The sequence below is a fragment of the Gallus gallus genome, chromosome 27 (assembly GCF_016699485.2).
Source record: "Gallus gallus isolate bGalGal1 chromosome 27, bGalGal1.mat.broiler.GRCg7b, whole genome shotgun sequence".
NCBI lineage: Eukaryota > Metazoa > Chordata > Aves > Galliformes > Phasianidae > Gallus > Gallus gallus.
Window position 1 is genome coordinate 3,453,848 of NC_052558.1, and position 19,936 is coordinate 3,473,783.

Consider the following 19,936-nt stretch of genomic DNA (forward strand, 5'->3'; position numbering starts at 1 on the left):
CAAGTCTAACACCGCCGAGCAGGGATATTTAACTCTGTCTGCTAATGTAAACCTTTATGTAGCAAAATTAGAGCAACTCAGCGACTTTCATTAAATATTAAGGGAGAAACAGGGACGGTGACTGAGCCAGAAATGCAGCATCATTCTCTGTCAAGTTCCGTGTTAGTTTAAATTGTCGGCTTCAGATGGATGCAGCCACCTCGCTTCTCTCAGCCCCCGCTTTTTCTCCCCCCACCCCTCTTTATTTTAGTCGGTTGTATTTGGATTCATTTTGTTACGTTTTTTATTTTTTTTATTCTCTGTAGGCTCGGGATGTTGAGCGTGAGAAATGGGCACTTGGCGGGGGGCGGCTGCGAGCTCGGAGCGGGGAAGCCCCCCGCAGCCCCCGCCCCGTTTAAATCAATACCGGGGCTTTATTCAGCCCGGTCCAGACGCCATTGTGCGAATGTCGCCCTTTAATGACCAGATGTCAGGAGGAGATGGGCTGGCCGAAGGCTGCCGGGTCGCTCCGGCCGAACCTTCGTGCTGGGGACATTGGCCGACCCCAGGGCGCTGCCATCCCGACCCGGGAGGAGAGTCCCAAACCCTAAATAGAACCCCAGACTCTGGATAAGAGACTCACACCCTTATTAATAGGCGCAGAGCCGGGATAGGATGCCCTAGATCCAAGAGGATGGACCATGCCAGGGATGGGACCCCAGCCTCAAACCTCGGAGGGCATCCGAGACCCAGGGTAGGACCCAAAACCCAGAGGGAACCCTCCTAAGGGCGGTTTCCGAGTGGGGGGGGGGGGAGGGGGGGGGGGAAGGCAGAGCTCCCCCAGCACCGCTCCGGGGCTGCAGGAAGGAACTGGGATGGGGGGGAGCTGGGGGGGCTGCTGCCAAATAGAGAGATCCAGGCTTGGACCACACCGCTGTGCCCAGAGCCTGCCTCGTTCCTTGTTTCTCCCTCATGTGCTCCCCACTTCTCCCTACACAAATCTTGCTTAAAAATAATCATCATAATCAAAACGATCCTCTTCGAGCTGGGAAGGGACTGGGCAGCAGCAGAAGCCCCGCACAACCGCCCAGCACCTCCTGTCCCAGCTCAGCCACCAGCACATCCCCGACCTACAGAAGTCACCAGCAGATCGCTCCTCACCGCGTTAAATCTTCCCTTATCGAGTCGGTTGAAGCCGAGTTTGATAGAAACTAGCTATCGCGGGTTACGGTTACAAAGGATAGAGATAACGTTCGAGAGACGGGAGCAGATAATAAGCTATTTCAAGTTGCTCGAGCAAGTGCTGTTGCACTAATTTCTGTGCAATAAGCGTTCCTCCTTGCTTGTCGTCTCTCCAGAAGCTCCTGCTCCACGAGCGCTGCGAATCCGCGTTGATCACATCTCTGCCCTGAAGAAACCACCCTCCTTCTCCCTCTCGGCCACACATCCCCTCTCTTTTCCCACGGAGGAAACTATTAATGTTGTAAATATGAGTCAGCATCACCTTGATTCATAATTTATTGCGGGATGGTGGGAGAGGGTTATTTCTGATCAAAGCACCGCGGAGGGCGAGAGAGGAGAAGAGGGATGGAGGGGGAACATGCGCAGCGGGGTGGGCAGAGCCCGGGGAGGGGAGCGGAGCGCAGGGGAACGGCCGGTTCCCTGCTCGGATGTTCAAGAATCCGAGGCCAAAGTAAAAGCGGTATCAGCCGCAATCCATCTGCGATGCAGGCCCGAGAACAGAGGAAGGGGTTTTAGGAGCCGAAGCCAATTATGCTGCTTCATTTTAGTATATAAAAAAGGAGGAGAGTGAGCTGCACGGGCAGTCAGGGCGGAGGGGAAGAGCCCGGTGGCTTCTCAGTTTAAATAGGCGAGAGTCTAGAAACAGGGATGGTTTCCTTTGAAGTTGATGGGTTTTTTCTCTCCTCTCTCTTTATTTTTTTCTTTTTTCGTCGAGAGGAGGGATAGGAGAAAAGGGGGAGACGAAAGAAATAAAAGGCAATAACCACATTTCAACACTTCCCTGTGCGTAACCGGCTCAGTCGAAAAGGATGGCTATAAATCAGAGGTGATGGTGGAGATTTGACTCCTTACTTTTTTAACACAGATATGAGGGGAGGGGTTAAAAAGAAATCCCCGCTCGTTGCTATTTTGCCTCCTTTTGATGTTCGACTCAATGCGAAATATATCAGTGCTTTATTGGCAGCGGTATCTGGAGGTCAAGAGAGAAGCCTGAAAAACTTCGGGTCAAATTCTCTCCGAGCATGTCCCGGGGAAATCAATAGGGGCTGGCAAACCACAGCCTGTAGAGCTTGGGAATGGGGGTGGGTGGGAAGGGTCCAGCGATCCCCCCGCTCCCCCCAGCCCACTGTCACTGCTGCAATCGGAGCCTCCGAGCTCAGAGCCCTTCACCTGCCTCCTGTCTGGGGCTGCAGCCGCCCCTCTCTGCTCAGCTAAGGGTGGTTTTGCTCTATCTTTATTATTATTATTATTACTATTACCATTATTACTGTTATTACTATTATTATCATCATCGGTGGGGGTTTGACCCCCCCTTCTTCTCTCTGTTTTGGATCTGAGGCCGTGCAATGGCACTCTTCAGCCTTTCACCAGCATCCGTATTTCCACATTTCCTCTCCCCGGGCTGAGGTCCGCTCCAGCAAATCGAGTCTAAAAATAACTCCAGGATCTGCTTTGTTGCTACTGTTACCTCTCCCCTTCCGTGGTTCAAACCCGAGAGTCAACAATGTTCCTTGCATGATACTACTTGAACGAGGGCAAGAGTTAAAGGTGGAGTGTTTCCCCGGGGTGTTACTAGGAGGGATAGGGGGGAAGAGAGAGGGGAAGAAAGGGGGGAGAGGAAAAAAAAAGTGGGAAAAAAGAGAGAAAGGAAGAGGGGAAAGAGGCAAAAAGAGAGAAAGAATAAGAGAAAAAAGAGGGAAAGAAATAGAGGGGAAGAGAAAGAAAGATGGGAAAAGAGAGAAAGAAGGAAAGAGACAGACAAAGAGGAAGAGGAGAGAAGGAAAGAAGGAAAGGGGGAAAGAGAAAGAAAAAAAGAGAAAGAGAAAGAGAGAGAAGCAGAGACAAAGGGAGAGAAAAGAAACTCGTCGGGCTTTGCACAACTTTTATTCTTCGCCCCTTTTCTTTCTCTCTCTTTCCTTCTTTCTCTCTTTCCTTCGTTTCTTCCCTTTCCCCGGACGAGACATATGGAATCAATTTTGTATCCTGACACTGAAGGCCGGCCAACTCCTACTGGCTCTAAAAACCAGAATCCATTTGGTTCCCTTCTCTCCAGCACCCCTTGTCACTCAGTATTATAACATTCTTGCAACATTTTAAGTCTTTATAAAAAGAAACAGCTTTCCAGATAGAAACGAAGGATTGAGGAGTGGGGGAGGTTTGGGGGATTTTTTTCCTTTCCTTTTTTTTTTTTTTTTTCCTTTTTCTTTCTCTTAAGGGGGAATGTGCGCCCAACCTCCCCCTCCCGACACCCCCACTTCATCCCCTGCCGTTCGGTATCTCCCTGCAGAAGGGGCTGCATCTTTGCCATACTTTCAGCTATCTTGAAAGCGTTTTTCTCCACGTCAACTCAGTTCCGATTGAATCGAGGGAGTCCATAATATATATACATGTATATATATATAGATCTCTCAAAGCATCTTTGGGGAAAAACCAAACCAAACCCAAACCAAAGAGACAAACCGCGGCCGAGCGCACTGTCAACGAGATCCACCGCGGTGCAACAAAGTAGTTCCTTTTCCTCTCTTTAATTTGGCCGCTTCAGCTGTGAAGTCGCACCACCCCGGTTCGGCTTCGCCCCTTCTTCTTCAAGTCTTGAAGCCGGACGGTAACACAGGTAAGAAGTTACAGAGAAATAAATAAAAGAACGACGCGGCTCTGCCTTTCCCGGCTCCGACGTTGGGAGCTGTAATTAATTGCCCGAAGGGTTTGACAGGCCGCTCCCCCGCTCCTCATCTCTCCCGGTAACAAATTAAGACCGATGTCTCAGAGCAGGACGGGGGGAAGCAGAAGATGAGCAAAAATGATCTCTCACGGTCCATAACCGGGACCGGCTACAAACTGCTCCTTTCCAAGCGCGTGTTTACCCGCTAAGTTTGTCCGGGCCACATTTGTTTAAAGTTTAGCACCTCTCTCTCGTTTGAAAAAGAAACTACAAAAGCCCATTGGAAAAGCTGAGTGTTAAGCTGAAGAATGTATGTGATGGTGATTTATGGCCCTACAGACTTTCTTGTTTACTTGAAGCAGATCCTAATTACAACGGCTTCTGAAAAAAAAGAAAAGAAAAGAAAAGAAAAGAAAAGAAAAGAAAAGAAAAGAAAAGAAAAGAAAAGAAAAGAAAAGAAAAGAAAAGAAAAGGAAAGGAAAGAAAAGGAAAGGAAAGGAAAAGAGAAATCCCAATCTCTGTGTACGTTCATCGCGAGGGTTCCCTCCCCAGGTCCGGCTGTAGCGGCCAGATGTGACTTACAAACATCTGGCTCCTTGAGCTGCTTGTCTCTGTAGCAGCCAGTGAGTTTGACCGAAATGGGTAAGGCAGAGACTCTTCAAAATTTGGCATGAAATTGGAGTAGTTTGGAGAGTCCGAGCGTGAGAATGCTAAGCTTTTAGAAAGGGTTGTGGGTTTGGTTTGGTTTGGTTGTGTTGGTTGTGTTGGGTTGGGTTGAGTAGGGTTGGATTGGGTTGGTTGGGTTGGGTTGATTTGGGAGAGAGATGTGCTCGAAAATGGTTCATTTCACACAAATGTCATTTCTGCCAAAAGGCAACGGGACGGAGGGTGAATTTTCATATGTAAATATCGGGTTCAACGTCTTCTATGGACTTTTGGTCTTCATTTCGTGCTCAGAAATCCCCCTCTCCTCGCACATCCCATGGACTCCCGGTGTAGATCAAAAGAGCGAGGCAGGAGGCTCGTTTGCATGGAGGGAAAAAAAAGTATCCGAGAAATTGAATTAAATCTGGAAAGTTTTTCTACATACGTATCTATTTGTGCTCTCTGCTCTCCTCTGCTTCCTTTCCCTTTAGAACAAGAGAATAACTCTGCCCTCTGGACAAGTTCCCAGTTCTAAAAGTGTCCACATGCATTGTGAAACTGGAAAACTTTGGACTCAGTGTCTGATATTTCCCGAGGCGAACTCTTATATTGGCAGAGAGAATATCTCGGATGTACGGCATCTATTGGTGGGGGAGGGGGGGGGAGGGTCCTTTTTCGTGTGTGTGGTTTTTTTCCTTTTTCTTTCCCCTTGAAGATTGCTTTGCATTAAATCTCTCCAGCTTCAGAATTGTCTGCTCTCGCCTGCAGCTAAAGTTGTTTTTTTTTTTTAATGCCGAGTACTTGATCTGTTGGCGAATGAAATCTGAGAAGGAACCGCAGGCCCTAAGTGGCCGTAATTTAATTGATTTTATCATAAATCATCAACTTCATGAAGAAGCAAAGTTTTCATTGAAGTAAATTGATATTAATGGTCACTTTCTGAAATACAGCTGTATAGATCTATATATTGTCGGTGCTCGCACTTCTCTTTTGGGACAGGAGGTTTGGAAGGAGGGGGGGGTGGATGTTTTTCCACCCCTCCAGCTTTCTTTCCTCCCACTCTTCTTAAAAAACGAATGACTGCAGGGTGGGGGTCTCTGTCCTGGTGTAGATGGGGGACTGGAAGCTCAGTTCCTCTTTGTGGCATTTTACAGCAACGGGGCACTGAGATGAGGTTTTTGGGGTGGATGTGAATCGAGCAGCAGGATTTCTATGGGTTCTTCCCCGGGTCACGCTGTCACCTCTGCCCAGGGGCTTTGTGGGCGTAGCGATGAGCTATTTCTACCTATAACACGTGTGCTACAGCGAGGTGCATCCGTGCTAAAAGTAGAAATAGGATTTAAAGCCTCCACTTCCACCTACGTGTCCTCTGCTGCGTTAAACACTGCCGTTCCCAAAGCTTTCCCACCTAATTAAAAATTAACCAAGGACTCGGGATAGATTGGAGCCCTTTGATATGGTGATGAGGATGTCAGATCAAATGCTCTTACAGTAAGAGGGGATTTTAACACGGGGCAGTGGCTCTGCTGTGTCTGTCGGTGGCTGTGGGATGGTTGCAGAGATGGGCAGTGAAGGGAGAATAGAGGACTCTCTGCTATCCGCACGGTTCCCTATAGAAGACCGAGACCGATATTCAGTGGGAACATCCCAAACCAGAGAAATACAATTCCTTAACACCGCTTCTTTCCCCCTCTCCTGATAATCCCTCGTCAGAAATTGATAGTCTTTAACGAAGTAGAGAACGGAAGATGGTAAACTGAGCTTATTTCTTCTCCCAGGTCCTTTCTCCCCCATGCTCAGACCGTCCAACAGCGCCCATCGGGTCCCGGATTCAGGCGAGTATCACTGCAAAAATAACCCAATCCCTGCTTTTTTCTCCCTGATGGTAACACTGCGGTAGGATGGGTGAGGGATGGGACGGCGGGAGGAGAAATCTTGGAGTCCACCTCTATCTCTCTCTTTCGGAGGAGGAGAAGGCTGAGAAACCCCACTCCGTTTTTTTTTCCTGCCCCTAAATACGGCTTTCCCCCCCATCTCGGTCATTTCTGCCGTAAAGCGGAGCGATGGTTGTTGCGGTCGCTTTCCTCGTTAGTGTTGGTTCGTCTCCTCCGCCTTCAGGACAAAAGATAGGAAGGTTTATTGGGGGGGGGGGGGAAGATAATAGTGAAAAGAAAAGGATTAATAAGCAGCTAAAAGCCCCCAGACGCCAGGCCAGCCCCATCTGCGATAGGAGGGAATGAGGGGTATCTCCGGCCCGGCAAGTTTGGGAAATATGCTGATGGGGGAATTACTGAGTGTGGAGGGGGAGCGAATCGTTTCCCAATTCTATATAAAATGGGCAAAAGGTTGACGTGTCCCAATCACGTGAGCGCATAATTCAAGCCATTATTTTGGCATTTGGAGAGTGGGTGGAGGAGCGGGGATGGCGATTCCTCCCGTCTCTGCTGAGCTGCTCCCAAAGTATCGATTTGCAGCGCGCTGATAGCCGCAAATTGCCTCCTTTCGCTCACAGCATCATCCCCACCCACGCACCCACCGACCCCGAAATGCCCCGAAATCCCAGCCCCGTTGAGGTGAAGTGGCACAGGGATGGGAACCCCGGAGCTTTGTGTCCTCTCCACTATCGGTTCGTTTTGGGGTTGGTTTTTGTAGGGTTTCTAGGGTGTTTTTTGGGGGGGGATTTAGAAACACTTCCGCCGAGTGATCATTAACCCGGTGAGTTATCGCTCCTCCAAGCAAAGGTCATGGGGAGAAAAAGGTCTAATCTGTCAAGGAAAAAGCACTGCTCACTCTGCTTCATTTTGATTTCTTATCCTCGTTGGCTTCTGTTTGGGGTACCGGGAGGTCCTGGTCCCTCCATAACTCTCCCTTTCCTCGGACTGTTTGCGGGATAGGAGTGAGGAAAGCCAAACTCCTTTCTTTTAGTTAATAATAGTAATAAGAATGAATCATAAAAAGGCCCCTGGAGGAGGCGGTGGGTGCTGCGGGGCTCGCAGGGCTGGGCTGAGTCTGCACCGCCTCTGAGAGAGAAATTAATGCAAAGCAAATCGAGCAAAGCAGCCCAGATCAAAACAAAGAACGAGGGTTGGGGGGAACGACAGTGGCTCCATCCATCCCTCCACTGCCTTTATTGCAAGGGAATAAATTAAAAACAAAGAGAAACAAATTCCCCCCCCCCCCCCCCCCCCCCTTTCCCCTGAGACGTTATTTATGCCAGATCCCCTCTGTCCGTTTGTTTGTTTGTTTGTTTCTCTTTTCCCTCCTCCCTCCCGCAAAGCGCTCCTCTCAGATGCGGTTCCCCCCTTTGCCCCTCTCCCTTCTCTCTGCCCTTCTCTCCCCCCCCCCCCCCCCCCTCCCCGGGCCCAACGTGGGAGGAAGGCTCCGGGACCCACATTTCGTTTGCCGACTTCACCACGCAAAAAAAGAAAAAAAAAAAAAAAAAAAAAAGAATAGCAAAAAACGCGTTTTTCTTTCTCCTCTTTTCCCACCCCCCGCCCCCCATTCCCCCCCCAACCCCCCTTACAAACGTATACTCCACAGAGGGAACTGGAAAGCCCCGGTTAAAGCGGGCAAGGCTGCGACGGAAGCGGAATATTGCCAAAGCTGTGTATGAAAGTGTGCGCGAACGTAATAATAACCCTAATAAAAAACACAGCTCTCGGCCGCCGATGGGAGAAGGTCACGGAGCATCCGCGGGTGATTTATGGACTCGGGGATGTTGTCACACGCCGAGTAAGGGCGTGAGGGGAACGTTTTTATTTGAGATTAATAACTTCAACATCCAGAACGGAAACGGGATTATGAAAGCGACCGAATGTTTCCCCAAACGAAAATATTTTTAAATGAGATTGCCTTTTTTTCTTTTTTTTTTTTCTTCCTTTCTTCCCTTCTCTGTCCCTTTTCTAAGTCTTTCCTACCAACGTCGCGCTGATAAATCTCGGCGCGGCTCTAAACGCGTTCCGGTTCGACCCGTCCGTCCTGCAGCCAAACCCCAAACTGAGATCCTCCACGTAAACCCCCCCCGCATTCCTCATCCCGACTCCTTCAGGAAAGCGGCCTCGTGCGTTCCCTGATGTTTTACTTCTGTTGAACCCAGAGCCAAAGAACCGCGTGTACTTCACCCCTTCAACGCGTTGAACTCGGAAGTTACCGGCGGCGTTTAACCCAAACCCCTTCGGTTCTTATTCATTTATGACGTGTTTTTGTATTTTCCTGACGCTCAGAAGCCATCACCCTCCTCTCGGGTTCCCCATCGTAGTCCCAGACCGGGGGAGGGGGGTGAGGGGTGGGAGGGGGGTCCGCAATCTCAAATTGGCAGATAGAAGCGCAGCGCCCACCGTCTGCGGTGCCACTTCGGTTACGGGCGTGTGGGAAGTGGTGCAACCCCTGGCAAAGCTGTACTCGCTTGGATGAGGGATATCCTCAGAGGAGATGCTGGGGGAGGGGAGGGGGGGTTGTTATTAGAGCCCGTCTGCTCCCCATTTCCACCCAAACATTTCTCTGTGTGATGAATTCCCTTCGCTTTCCCTTGTCCACGCTTCTCTGACCCGAGTTTCATACTTTCTCTCTCTCTCTCCCTCTCTCTTTTTTTTTTTTTTTCCTCCTCTTCAGTTCTTCTCCTTTCTCAAACTCCACCGCAGCCCCGTGTTTGCTGGACCACACATCCGGGAACCGGTGAGTTTTGCTCTGTCTCCTACCTGCTCCCCTTCCCTGCGCCCTCCTCCCTCCTCCCCATTCACTCGGAGCCATTCCTCCTCCAAAAAAATCACCCAACGTGACTTTATTCCTCTCTTTATTTACTGTTTCCCCACCAAACCCGGCTGCCCCGGATTATACAGCAGAGTATTTTCCTTTTCCATTTCGCTACCGCCTTGTCTCGAAACTTTGTGATTTATGGCCGTAACTTCCAGGGAGTGTTTTAAATGGAAGAGATTTCCTGAGCTCCCTTTGAAGGGAAACCCGCTCGGGTTGCAACATTTGCTGCTGATTTGGTGCGAGGGATCCGCATTTAAAAGGCAAAAAAATCAGCAGCATCCCAAGCAGAGATGGTAATATACGGGGAGCCCAAAAACTGCTTGCAGCAGCCCAACTTGTATAGGTGCAACGACCTGCTGAATGCGTTGGTTTTTCGGCTGCCAGTTTAAAGTTAAAGTAATATGTTGCACTTCGGAAGAGTTACTTGCAGAGCCCGAGGTACTTCTGCTTGTCAGAAGTCAGTGGAGGTCCATATTCAGAAACCTACCCAGTACTTCACCTACAGAGAAGTCCTTAAAGAAAAGTCCGCTGTAGTTTCTCCTCTTTCCTTGCCTGGAATCTCAGCGCCGGGGCTCCAAACTAATAACAGACTTGCAGTAGAAATGATGTTTTTGAGCAGATCGTAGTCAGATGGGGGGTTGGGGTGGGGGGGGGGGGGGGGGGGGGGAGAATCTCAGTAGTCACATCCCCCGTCGAAAACCCCCATTCTGGGGTCTGAAGGCAGAACAATAGCTGGAAACACCGTAGTCCGTGGGATAAGACTTTGTCCATCACTTAGAAAGCTTGTCTGTCCAGCCCAGCATAAATCCTCTCAAAAGTCAGATGTTCACTTGGACACCTTGGGCTTTTTTTCTGTCCGTACTTATTCGCCTAAAGGTGCCCCCCCCTAAAAAAAGAAGAAGGGAAAAGGAGATGGACACCCCCCCGCCCCCCCTCCCCCCCCCCCGCTGAGGCGTACCTTCCTGCGGAGTCCTGAGAGCCTTTGTGGTCACTGCTTGTCTGGCTCTGCTAAACGCAAATCCCCCCCGTCAGCACTTTTAACCCAAAGGAGCAAGCGTCAGAATTAAAGGAGAGAAGATAATTGCGATGCGAAACAAAAGTAGCACTTAAAAAAAAAAAAAAGAAAAAGAAAAAGAAAAAAAGTGCAGACACCTCAATTCTTTGCCCTGCCTTCCTCCCACTCTTCGGCCCCTCCTCGTCACGGACTTTCCCCAGGACGCATCTTGGCGAGTTTCTGCTTTCGGCAGCGTGTGGGAGCGGGGAGAGGCATAAATCGCCCGTGGCGACAGCGGCAGCGCCTCGCATAGCAATAACGGCGATATTAATACGGCCGCTAATAGTCCTCGCCCTGTCCCACACCTCGAATCCTCCCCGGCCCCGCACCCCACCCCCCCCACCCCCCCTCTATGGTCACCCGGCCCCAAACTCTCCGCCAAAGTTCCGCGGGTTCCATCCGCGCCCGCCCCCCGGTGGGGTACCCCGGCTGCCCCCCCCCCCCCCAAAGACCCCCCCCGTGCCCCACATTTCGTGGTCGCCTCGGTGGGGCCAGCGGGAGCCGAGCGCAGCCGGGGTCGGGGAGGGGGGGGGGGGGATGAGAGGGGGGGGTGCAGGCAGCGGCTATTGAAAGCGGCCGCGAGAGAGGAGGGGGGGGGGGGAAGCCATGACTATTTTGAAACGCTTTATTAGCATAAATTGACACCTAATTGTTAAACACGTGAATCAAAGGCGAGCTTTACTATCTTTCTGTCTAGGCCTCTGTCCACCACGTCTGCAATTAGCATAATTTTTCACTAGTGACGCTGTTCGGGAGCCTCTCTGCCTTCGCCCAGCAATCCGAACCCAATCTGTGTTTTTAAATATCCCCTCCGCTTTCTTTCCCCCCTCGCCCCCCGCCCTCCCCGTCGCCTGGATTCTTTTCGTTATTATTTTAATCCTAGCCAAGCATTGCATAGTTAAAAAGGGGGGGGGGGGGGGGGGGGTGTTGTGTTCAGCTTTTCTTTCTTTCTTTCTTTTTTTTTTTTTTTTTTTTCCTCCCTTCTCCTTTCCCTTCTTCCCCTTTGCTGTGGTAAAGCAGAGGCCATTGTTATCAGTGAGCAGAGCGTACCAGTCTATAGGGCAACCAGAACCTCGGGGTTTGTCCATTCAAAGCCCTCAGCTTTTCCGCACATCTTGGAAGCTGGAAAGCATCTTGATTTTTCCTCCCCCCCCCCCCCCCCCCCCCCCCCCCCCCCCCCTCCCCAAACGGAGACAGAGAGACAATTTGAGCTGCCGTAACCGAAAGCTCCACTGGCTGAGCCCCCTCCCCCCTGTTTTTTTTTTTTTTTCCTCCTTTTTTTTTTTCCCCCTTTTTTTTAATACATACATCCATCCATATGCCGGATTTTTTTCCCCCCCTCTCTCTCGTATATTCCTTTAACGTTTTTAAAGGAAGGGGGTCATTCCTTGCTTATTGATTGCGTGGATGCTGGATGTGAAAATATATTATGTCTGCCCGTGCTTTGCTCGTCAGAGACTAAGGTAAGCCGGACTCAAATAGGCTATCACTTTGTGAATGGCGGAGTATATGTCCCAATGATTTATGACCATATGACTCCAATCTCGGTTCAAGAAGAGTTCACAAGCTTTAAGCTTCCTTCCACGCAGAGACTCTTTTGCAGCCCTCATCCAGGGCCCTTTTTTTTTTCCCCCCCGCTTTACAACTGGGGAGTTCTGGTTGGGGTGAAGCTCGGCGGTGGGGGAGGGAGGAGGGAAATTTTAGGAATGTGTCTCTATTTTGCAGGCAGATCCATTTGCGAGGCGGTCGCTGCGATTTGAGGTCTTTTTGGGTTGGTTTTTTTTTTTTTTTTTTTTTTTTTTTTTTTTTTTTTTTTTTTTTTTTGGAGCAGCCGACTTATCGTGGAGGGCACGTTTAGGATCTTTATGATTAATAATAATTGTGATGAAAGCCGGGACTGCTCCTGCTCGGCCGGCTGTGGGAAACGTACCTTGGGAAGGGGGGATGGGGAGGGGGGGGGGCGGGGAGGGGAAAGACCCCTCTCTTCTTCACAAACAGGCAGGTTGTGAATTTAGGGTTTCCAACATGGAGGGAAGGGGTTTTTTTTTACAGCAGAATACATCCGCCTTCCATTTCTTTTCTCCTCTTTCCCCCCCGAGAGCCCCGTTTCTTCTCGCAGCCCTCCCGCACCTTTTACCTACCCCCGATTTTTATTATTCTTTCGGAGGATGAGGATGAAGAGGAGGAGGAGGGGGGATGGGGGGGGGGGGATAAATATCTCAACACCTTCGCACTCCAAAGTTGCGGGCACAGAGTTTGTGCTTAAACGTTCCCTTCTCTCGAAGTGAAAGTTGGAGCTCTACGAAGCACCCAGCGCGGATCCCGCCCGGCTTTAATTGGAACAGGAGATAATCGAATATTTATTATTCCTCCCGAGATTTAGTTTTTTTTTCCTTTAAAGCCAACAATCCCTCGGAGTCAATAATGAGGATCGCGGCCGTCTTCGGCGAAGATAAATGAGCGGCGTTTGAGAGATGAGGTACAAAGCGAACCTTCGGCGGACGCCACGAGCGAAAAGAGCCGCTGGGCGAAGGGGGATCGTAAATTTCTTTTATGGACGTTTCCAAAACAAAGCAAAACAAAATCGCTGTTATTTTTAGCTGCTTCATTTTTTTATTTTTTATTTTCTTGCTGAGCCTCTCCGTTCTGGTTTTGGTTTGTTTTGCGGGTTTTTTTTCCCCCCCCTTTCCTTAAGAATCCTATGGCAGACAGGAAGGCCTTGGAGAAATTCCCACCTCTGCCCTTCCAGACGATTTCAGCAAACCTATTCATAAGAAAGGCGCTGCTGTTTGCTAATTAATTCCCGGCTTCTCAGCCAGGGTAGCGGAGTTTACTTTTTAATAAGACTTATTTATCATGCCGAGGGAACCAAATGAGAATAACTCCCAGCAAGGATATCACTCTCGCCGCAGACAATAATACATCTCGGCGGAAGATGCAATACAGATCTGGGAATGCATAAAGGATTTAATCAGTGCAAAAAAAGCGAAACAGTCCCTTCGTGGGCACTTTGTCTGCGGCCGTGTTAAAAGTAGATGGGGGTTTCGTCTGTCGTGAGAGAGGAGCTCAGCAGCCGGGGAAGGGAAGGGGGAAAAAGCTCTTATTTATTGCCGAGCTGTGGCTGCTGTCAAACCCCAACGCTCGGATCTATCGCATGAGACTTTTTATCTCCACCGAGTTTATTTTATTTTATTTCAGAGGAACGGAGAGCCCAGATGCAATTAAATATACGGTAGATACAATTAAATATACAACGGATATCTTTTTTTTTTTTTTTTTTAAAGCACGGTGGCTCCTTGCCAACTCCGAGCTGCAGAGAGGAGCCTCTGCCTTTTCTAGAGATGTTTGCTGCCTGATTCATCCTTATCCATCAGATTATTTTCTGCTCAAGATGGTTTTCATGTTTCTAAGGGTATTTCTCCTCTGCCTTCATGGCAGAGAAAGTTCCTGCTTTGAGAGAAGAGAAAGGAAGGGCAAAAAGCGTCAGGGAGAGGGAGAAATTCATAAACAGGAGGGCAAAGAAAGGTGGGGGGGGAGGACATGAAGAGAGGAAGAAAAGAGGAAGGTTTCATTTTGTGATCTGAGGCTTCGCAGTGGGTTTTTAGACTTTTGGAGCTTGGACTGAGGGAGGCAGGAATGCTAAAATACCAAAGGGTTACAAAGTTAGGAGCAAATGGTCCGGAGACGTGTTTGTTTTCTGAGGGGGAAAAAAAAAAACAACAGCAATCAAAGTGGTTTCGGAATTACATCTCGGCAGTGGTAGTTCCAGATTCAATACCGACGGGCGTGAAGCAGTGCAGTGAAGGGGTATGTTTTCTAAATACAACCTGTGCTGCCAGAGAAGGGGGGGGAGGGGGGAGGCTGACAAACAGGCCAAAGGAAGCACATTCTTGAATTCGTGCCCTTACTTCAATCTGCTTGAAATATTTGCTCTGAATTCCATAGACATTGTGAGTCTCTGAGTAAACAGCAAATCGAGCCAACTGTGTCAGGACAGGGCTACCTGGATAGGGCATATCAAGGCTTTGCTGTTTTCTGATTAAAAACAGAGCAGAGAATGGCCTTACCCTAAACTTAGTGCACTTCTCTGACTCAGTAACATCCTGCTGGTTTTTATGTCTGATTTGGATAGGAGATGGGAAGGCCAGAGTCTCATTCCTCTCGTGCTTGTAGTTAGCAATTATCAATTCTGTAGGCTTATATTTACATTAGTGTGTGTGTTAGCTGGACATGGATCTGCATATATACCCATACAGCCATAACTGTGGGTGTATGTGTGAATGCATGTGTGTATATACTTATACACAGAGAAAAATATGGATGTAAATAGATGTATTTAGATGTAGCCACGTGTACTTGTAGAGAATGCATGTAGTTCTACAACCTTGCTGCTCTGCTTTAAGGGAAAGAAAGGGGCAAACAAACAACAGCCAGGAAAACTTCCCCCCAGAATCAGCTCAGCACTTTTGCACTGCAACATTTGATGAGCCTTCTGAGGCTGCACACAGGACAAAATCTGCTCAAAGCATCTGTTCACCCTGTTCTGCGGGACCCTATTCATGTCATGTGCCTTTCAGGCCCCAAGATGGATTCATAGGCCGGGTACTATTATTGTGTGTTTTCTCCTAACCTTTCAGGTCAGCTTCCAATAGACAGCTGGAAACGGCCTGTCACGTGGCCTTGGGGTGCCAATGTTCTGCCATAGGGGTGTCAAGACCCTGGTAGCTGGAAAAATCATTTTGGGGAATCCTGGAGATGCAGAAGACAACGTACTACGAAAGCTCCACGCTCTTTGGGGGCTATTCCTATGGGAGCACCAATGGGTTTGGCTACGAGGGTCCCCAGCAGCCCTTCCAACCGGGTTCCCACGTGGAGAACGACTTCCAGAGGTCCGCCTGCTCCCTCCAGTCTCTCGGCAACACAACTCAGCACGCAAAAAGTAAAGACCTGAATGGGAGCTGTATGAGGCCGAGTTTGCCCCAGGAGCACCATCCGCCTCCGACTGTCTCACCACCCCCAAACCCCACCACCAACAGCACCAGTAGCAACAGCAATAACCAGTCAGGGAGCAGCAAAAGTGCCCCGAGTAAAGCCAACCTCAGTGCAAACGCCAGTCTCACCAAGCAGATTTTCCCCTGGATGAAAGAATCGAGGCAAAACTCGAAACAGAAAAGCAGCTCCCCTAGCACAGGTACACCGTTCTTCTTTTGTGACCGTCCCTTCTCCTGAATTGCTGGGTAACAAAGCCATGGGGTCTTGTTTAGAGGAAGGATGGGGGGAAAGAATGCAGCGAGGATGTAGATACTGGGCACGACCCACAGCTGCCAGCCGTGTGCAACCCATGGCCTTGGTCCATCCTGCAGTGCTGGCTGAGAACACTTGGCTTATCCTACAACAACCAGAGCACAGCAGGGAAGTACAGCCAGGCAGCTGAATAGGGCCACTGCCTGACTGTGCAGATACACATACCCCAAAATGTACAGCCACCAATTGCCCAGTGATGCTGAGGCTGAATGCTTGTTCTCTTCCTCCCCCCTGCCTCAGACACAGCAGTGAACACAGTGCTCTGAGTGTACGTGTGCATGCAGGGAGCATATGCATAAATAGGTGGATATTTTTGCATGCACGCACACATCTCTAATGCAATCAAGAAAAAAAGAAAAAGATCAGTGTGGAAACAGCACTGTTGTGACAAATGTATTTGTATAAACTCTGCAGCACACACTTCACTGTATTAATATCATACATCCGTTGTGCACATGCTTATAGTACAAAAATATCAGTACAAATGGGATTTGGTATTTAACAGCGTGCGTGCAGATAGTTCTGTTACGCAAATACGAGGCACAAACAAGACGTGCATGTGTGTGTATCCACACTTCTGCAAACAAAGTGCCTCCCAACACTGCCCCACGTTAATATTAATTGGCTTCGCAGTGACTGCCCCCCTGCCAAATATTATTTTCTCAAAATTATCTGTTGAAAATAATCGACTCCTAAATAAATGGCCCTGGAATCCTTTTCTACATGACATGATCAAATTTTCATAAACCAGGGGCAGCTTTGGAGAACAGAACTCTTAATAAATGACATGATTATGGAGTGCAGGCTAATGCAAAGGGGTGAGGAACGGGGGGAGGGGGGTCGAGCTCTCGTGCCTGTTCCAGGATTTATTAAGAAACGATGCATTCAATTTCTGCATGTAAGTAATTATCTTTTATTTCATTTCACGGCCAGCAGAAACCTGCAGCGGCGAGAAAAGCCCTCCAGGCTCCTCGGCCTCCAAGAGAGCCCGCACAGCTTACACCAGCGCGCAGCTGGTGGAGCTGGAGAAGGAATTCCACTTCAACCGCTACCTGTGCCGGCCCCGGCGCGTGGAGATGGCCAACCTGCTGAACCTCAGCGAGAGGCAGATCAAGATCTGGTTCCAGAACAGGAGGATGAAGTATAAGAAAGATCAGAAGTCAAAAGGGATGGGCTCTTCCTCTGGAGGGCCTTCCCCCACCGGCAGCCCCCCCCAACCCATGCAATCCTCCGCCGGGTTTATGAACGCCTTGCACACCATGAGCAGTAACTATGATGCCCCCTCCCCACCTTCCTTCAATAAGCCCCACCAAAATGCCTACGCCATGTCAACTAACTACCAAAACCCCATCAAAGGCTGCCCCTCCCAACAGAAGTACACCAACACGGCCCCCGAGTACGACCCCCATGTATTACAAGGGAACGGGGTGGCCTACGGGACTCCCAGCATGCAGGGAAGTCCCGTCTACGTTGGAGGTAACTATGTGGACTCCCTGCCCACCTCTGGCCCATCCCTTTACGGCCTCAATCACCTCCCACATCACCAGGCGGCCAACATGGACTACAGTGGGCCCCCGCAGATGCCTCCAAGCCAACACCACGGACCATGCGAGCCCCACCCCACCTACACAGACCTTTCCTCGCACCACGCATCTTCTCAGGGCAGAATCCAGGAGGCCCCCAAGCTGACCCACCTGTGATCGGGAGCAGGGATGGGCTCAAGTGAACTGGATGGCAACCAACACATGACTTGGATGGGGCACGGGGCAGGACGGCCTTCAGAAACATTTGTGTTGAGCTGTTTTCTTCCTTTCTTCTCTTAGGCAAGTTCTACCAAGCTGTTGAGCTTGCCAGTGTTATTTCTGGGTTCTGTTTGGCACAGTTTCCAAGGACTTCAGTATTTAATGTCAAAAGCATCTCTCTCTCTGAAAAGATGTACCTCCTGTGGGTCAACACAAATGTTTCTGAAGTGGCTTTGGGGGTGTTTAATGGGAACCTAGTAGACGTTTAGCAGCAACACCCTCAATTTCCAAACCCAGGGCAGATTATCACTGATAATTCTTGGCCAATGGAAAGCAGATGGCCAGCCTAACCTTTACAGTTGCTGCCTCTGCATCTACACCTGGCTACACAGGTTAGCACAAGGGATGCACAAGAAAACCGCCCTCCACTTCAGTCCTAATCAAGAGCTTCGTGCTTTCCTCCCCAACCTCCAGAGGCAGGGCATCCTTCTTCGCTGAGTTACTTCCCACCAATCCCGACACAAAAGGCAAATATACACACCTGCCAACGCGTGGGATCCACGCTCTTCCCCTCCCACCCACACATCCCCTCTCAAAAATAATAGTAAGAAAAAAGAAAAGAAAATGAGAGAGGTCTAAGAATTGCAAAAAGGTTTAGGAAACGAGTTTCTAAATTGCCTTGAACCCCACCAACAGGAACGGCAGTCCAAAGAGAGGAAGAAAATGTTGACAGGTCTGAATATTTTTCCACCTTTGCCACTGATGATGTGAAATTTCCATTTGATGATGCCAGGGTTTTTGTTTTTTTGGGGGGGATTTTTCTTAGGGTTCATTAATAGAAAAGCAATCTTAAGACTTAGAAGTCCTATGCTTCTTTCCTCCTCTTCTCTTGACCTTACGTGAAAACAGGGTATATTTGAACAAATGGAATGTCCTCCAATGGAAGCAGAAGTGAATGGATCTCTAGGATTTGCTAATGCTTTATTGTCTGGACATCTTTGTTGCACTTAGAGTTTACATATAATGGGTATAAAAACAACTTTGAAGGGCGTTCATTGAACTCAGTCGAGACGTCCTTCAATAGGTGTGTGTTCTGGTGAACATTCATATATATTTATTGGTTATAGCCAGTTTAAAATATTTTCCTTTTTGTATTATTTATCCCCAATATTATGTATTTATATGAGGGAAAAAAAAAGAATCAAATTGTACTTTTTTAGTATTTACTTGTTATAAAGGACATTGTGTTTCCTTGTCATTGTACAACAAGCTTATTTTAGTTACTGTAATTTAGAAAGACGAGTAGTTTTATGTTACCTTCGTACTTATGAATAATGTAATTAGTTCTACTGGAGGCATGAGAGCAGAACCAGACTGTAATTGTATAGTCCTGAATTAGAAGAACTATAGCTAATCCCTCCCTCCCATCTTGCCCCTCCTCTTTGGAGATCTTTCTTTGTTCTTATAGTAGTTATTTTATTTCCTTGCTTAAGGGTTGTCTGTTGAACAATTCTTGAATAAACTTTCTGTTATCAATTTCATCTCGTCCTATCAGTTGGATTTAAAAGCAGGAAGAGGAAAGGGATAAAGGAAAAGGAAAAACAAAAAGGGGGGGAGGGAAAGGAAACGGGGAAAAAGGGAAAAGAGGAAAGAAAAGATAGAAGGAAAGAGGGAAAGGGGAAAAAATGAAAAAGAAAAGGTAAAAAAAGAAGAAAAAGGGGAGCAGAAAAGAAGGAAGAGGAAGAAAGAGAAGAAGAGAGAGAAGGAGAGAAACGAAGATTAAGAAGAAGAAAAAGAAGAAAAAGAAGAAGAAAAAGAGAAAGAAAAAGAAAAAGAGAAAGAGAAAGAGAAAGAAAACAAGAAAAAAGATAAAGAAAAGGAAAAAGGAAAATAAAAAGGAAAAAGGAAAAGGAGAAAAAAGGAAAAAGAAAAAGAAGAAAAGGAAAAAAAATAAAAGGAAAAGGAAAAAGAAACAAAAATAAATGAAGGAAGGAAAGAGAGGAACGAAGAGCGTTGTAGTCAAGGCCGGGGAGCGGAGCGGCCCACGCGGTTCGCAGAGAGAGGCTGAGATTTGGGGCCGCGCCCTCCCCGGGGCCGCCCCCCACTCCGCGCCCCCTCCCCCCCCCCCCCCCACGCACCCACGGTCACAAAGGGGGGTCACGTGGCGCCGGGGCCGGGCCGCCATTGGGCCGTAAATGAAAACAAAGGAAAATGATTAATCACGGACAAAATACTAATAATAATAAAAGAAAAGGGCCCGGGTTTCCACGCAGGGATTTTAAAAGCGGAGAGAATGGGAATTGCCGTGTGAGCACACGCATGCACACGGACGGGGATGGTCACGCGTGCACACGCAGCAACACACGTATCTTCGTGCAAGCACGCTGGAAATTGTCATTAAGAGAGAGAGAAAGCTGCTGCGAAAGGCTGCCCTGTAAGAGACAGCAATGGGGGGAGCAGCCCTTGGCAGCAGCAAGGATCACACAGTGCAAAATTCGGGTTTTTATGCTGCAAAGCCTTAAGAAAACTGATACGAAAGCAGCGAGGGGCGAT

General features: G+C 48.8%; 1 protein-coding gene and 1 long non-coding RNA gene across 39 annotated transcripts in view; one reads left to right on the plus strand and one right to left on the minus strand.

Moving 5' to 3' along the window:
• HOXB3 (homeobox B3) overlaps positions 1-18,924 on the plus strand; it is a 59,819-nt gene extending 40,895 nt beyond the window's left edge. For 7 of the 38 annotated variants that reach the window (XM_040653083.2, XM_040653079.2, XM_040653085.2 and 4 more), the window contains 4 exons: positions 6,307-6,363; positions 9,140-9,202; positions 14,975-15,528; positions 16,575-18,924. In XM_040653083.2, the coding sequence (XP_040509017.1) occupies positions 15,093-15,528; positions 16,575-17,341 (1,203 nt within the window). In that variant the 5' untranslated portion in view covers positions 6,307-6,363; positions 9,140-9,202; positions 14,975-15,092 and the 3' untranslated portion in view covers positions 17,342-18,924. Of the gene's footprint in view, positions 734-3,796; positions 3,836-3,981; positions 4,526-5,019; positions 5,161-5,966; positions 6,020-6,306; positions 6,364-9,014; positions 9,203-11,335; positions 12,109-12,162; positions 15,529-16,574 lie in introns of those variants that run through there. The other 31 variants (XM_040653104.2, NM_001397895.1, XM_040653107.2 and 28 more) reach the window with 27 other exon arrangements.
• LOC107055285 lies at positions 6,019-10,594 on the minus strand. Its single transcript, XR_005841971.2, has 3 exons — positions 10,242-10,594; positions 8,052-10,169; positions 6,019-6,640 (listed from the first exon to the last, which is right to left on the minus strand). It is a non-coding gene; the product is annotated as an uncharacterized LOC107055285 (long non-coding RNA).
• Positions 18,925-19,936: the final 1,012 nt, after the last annotated feature.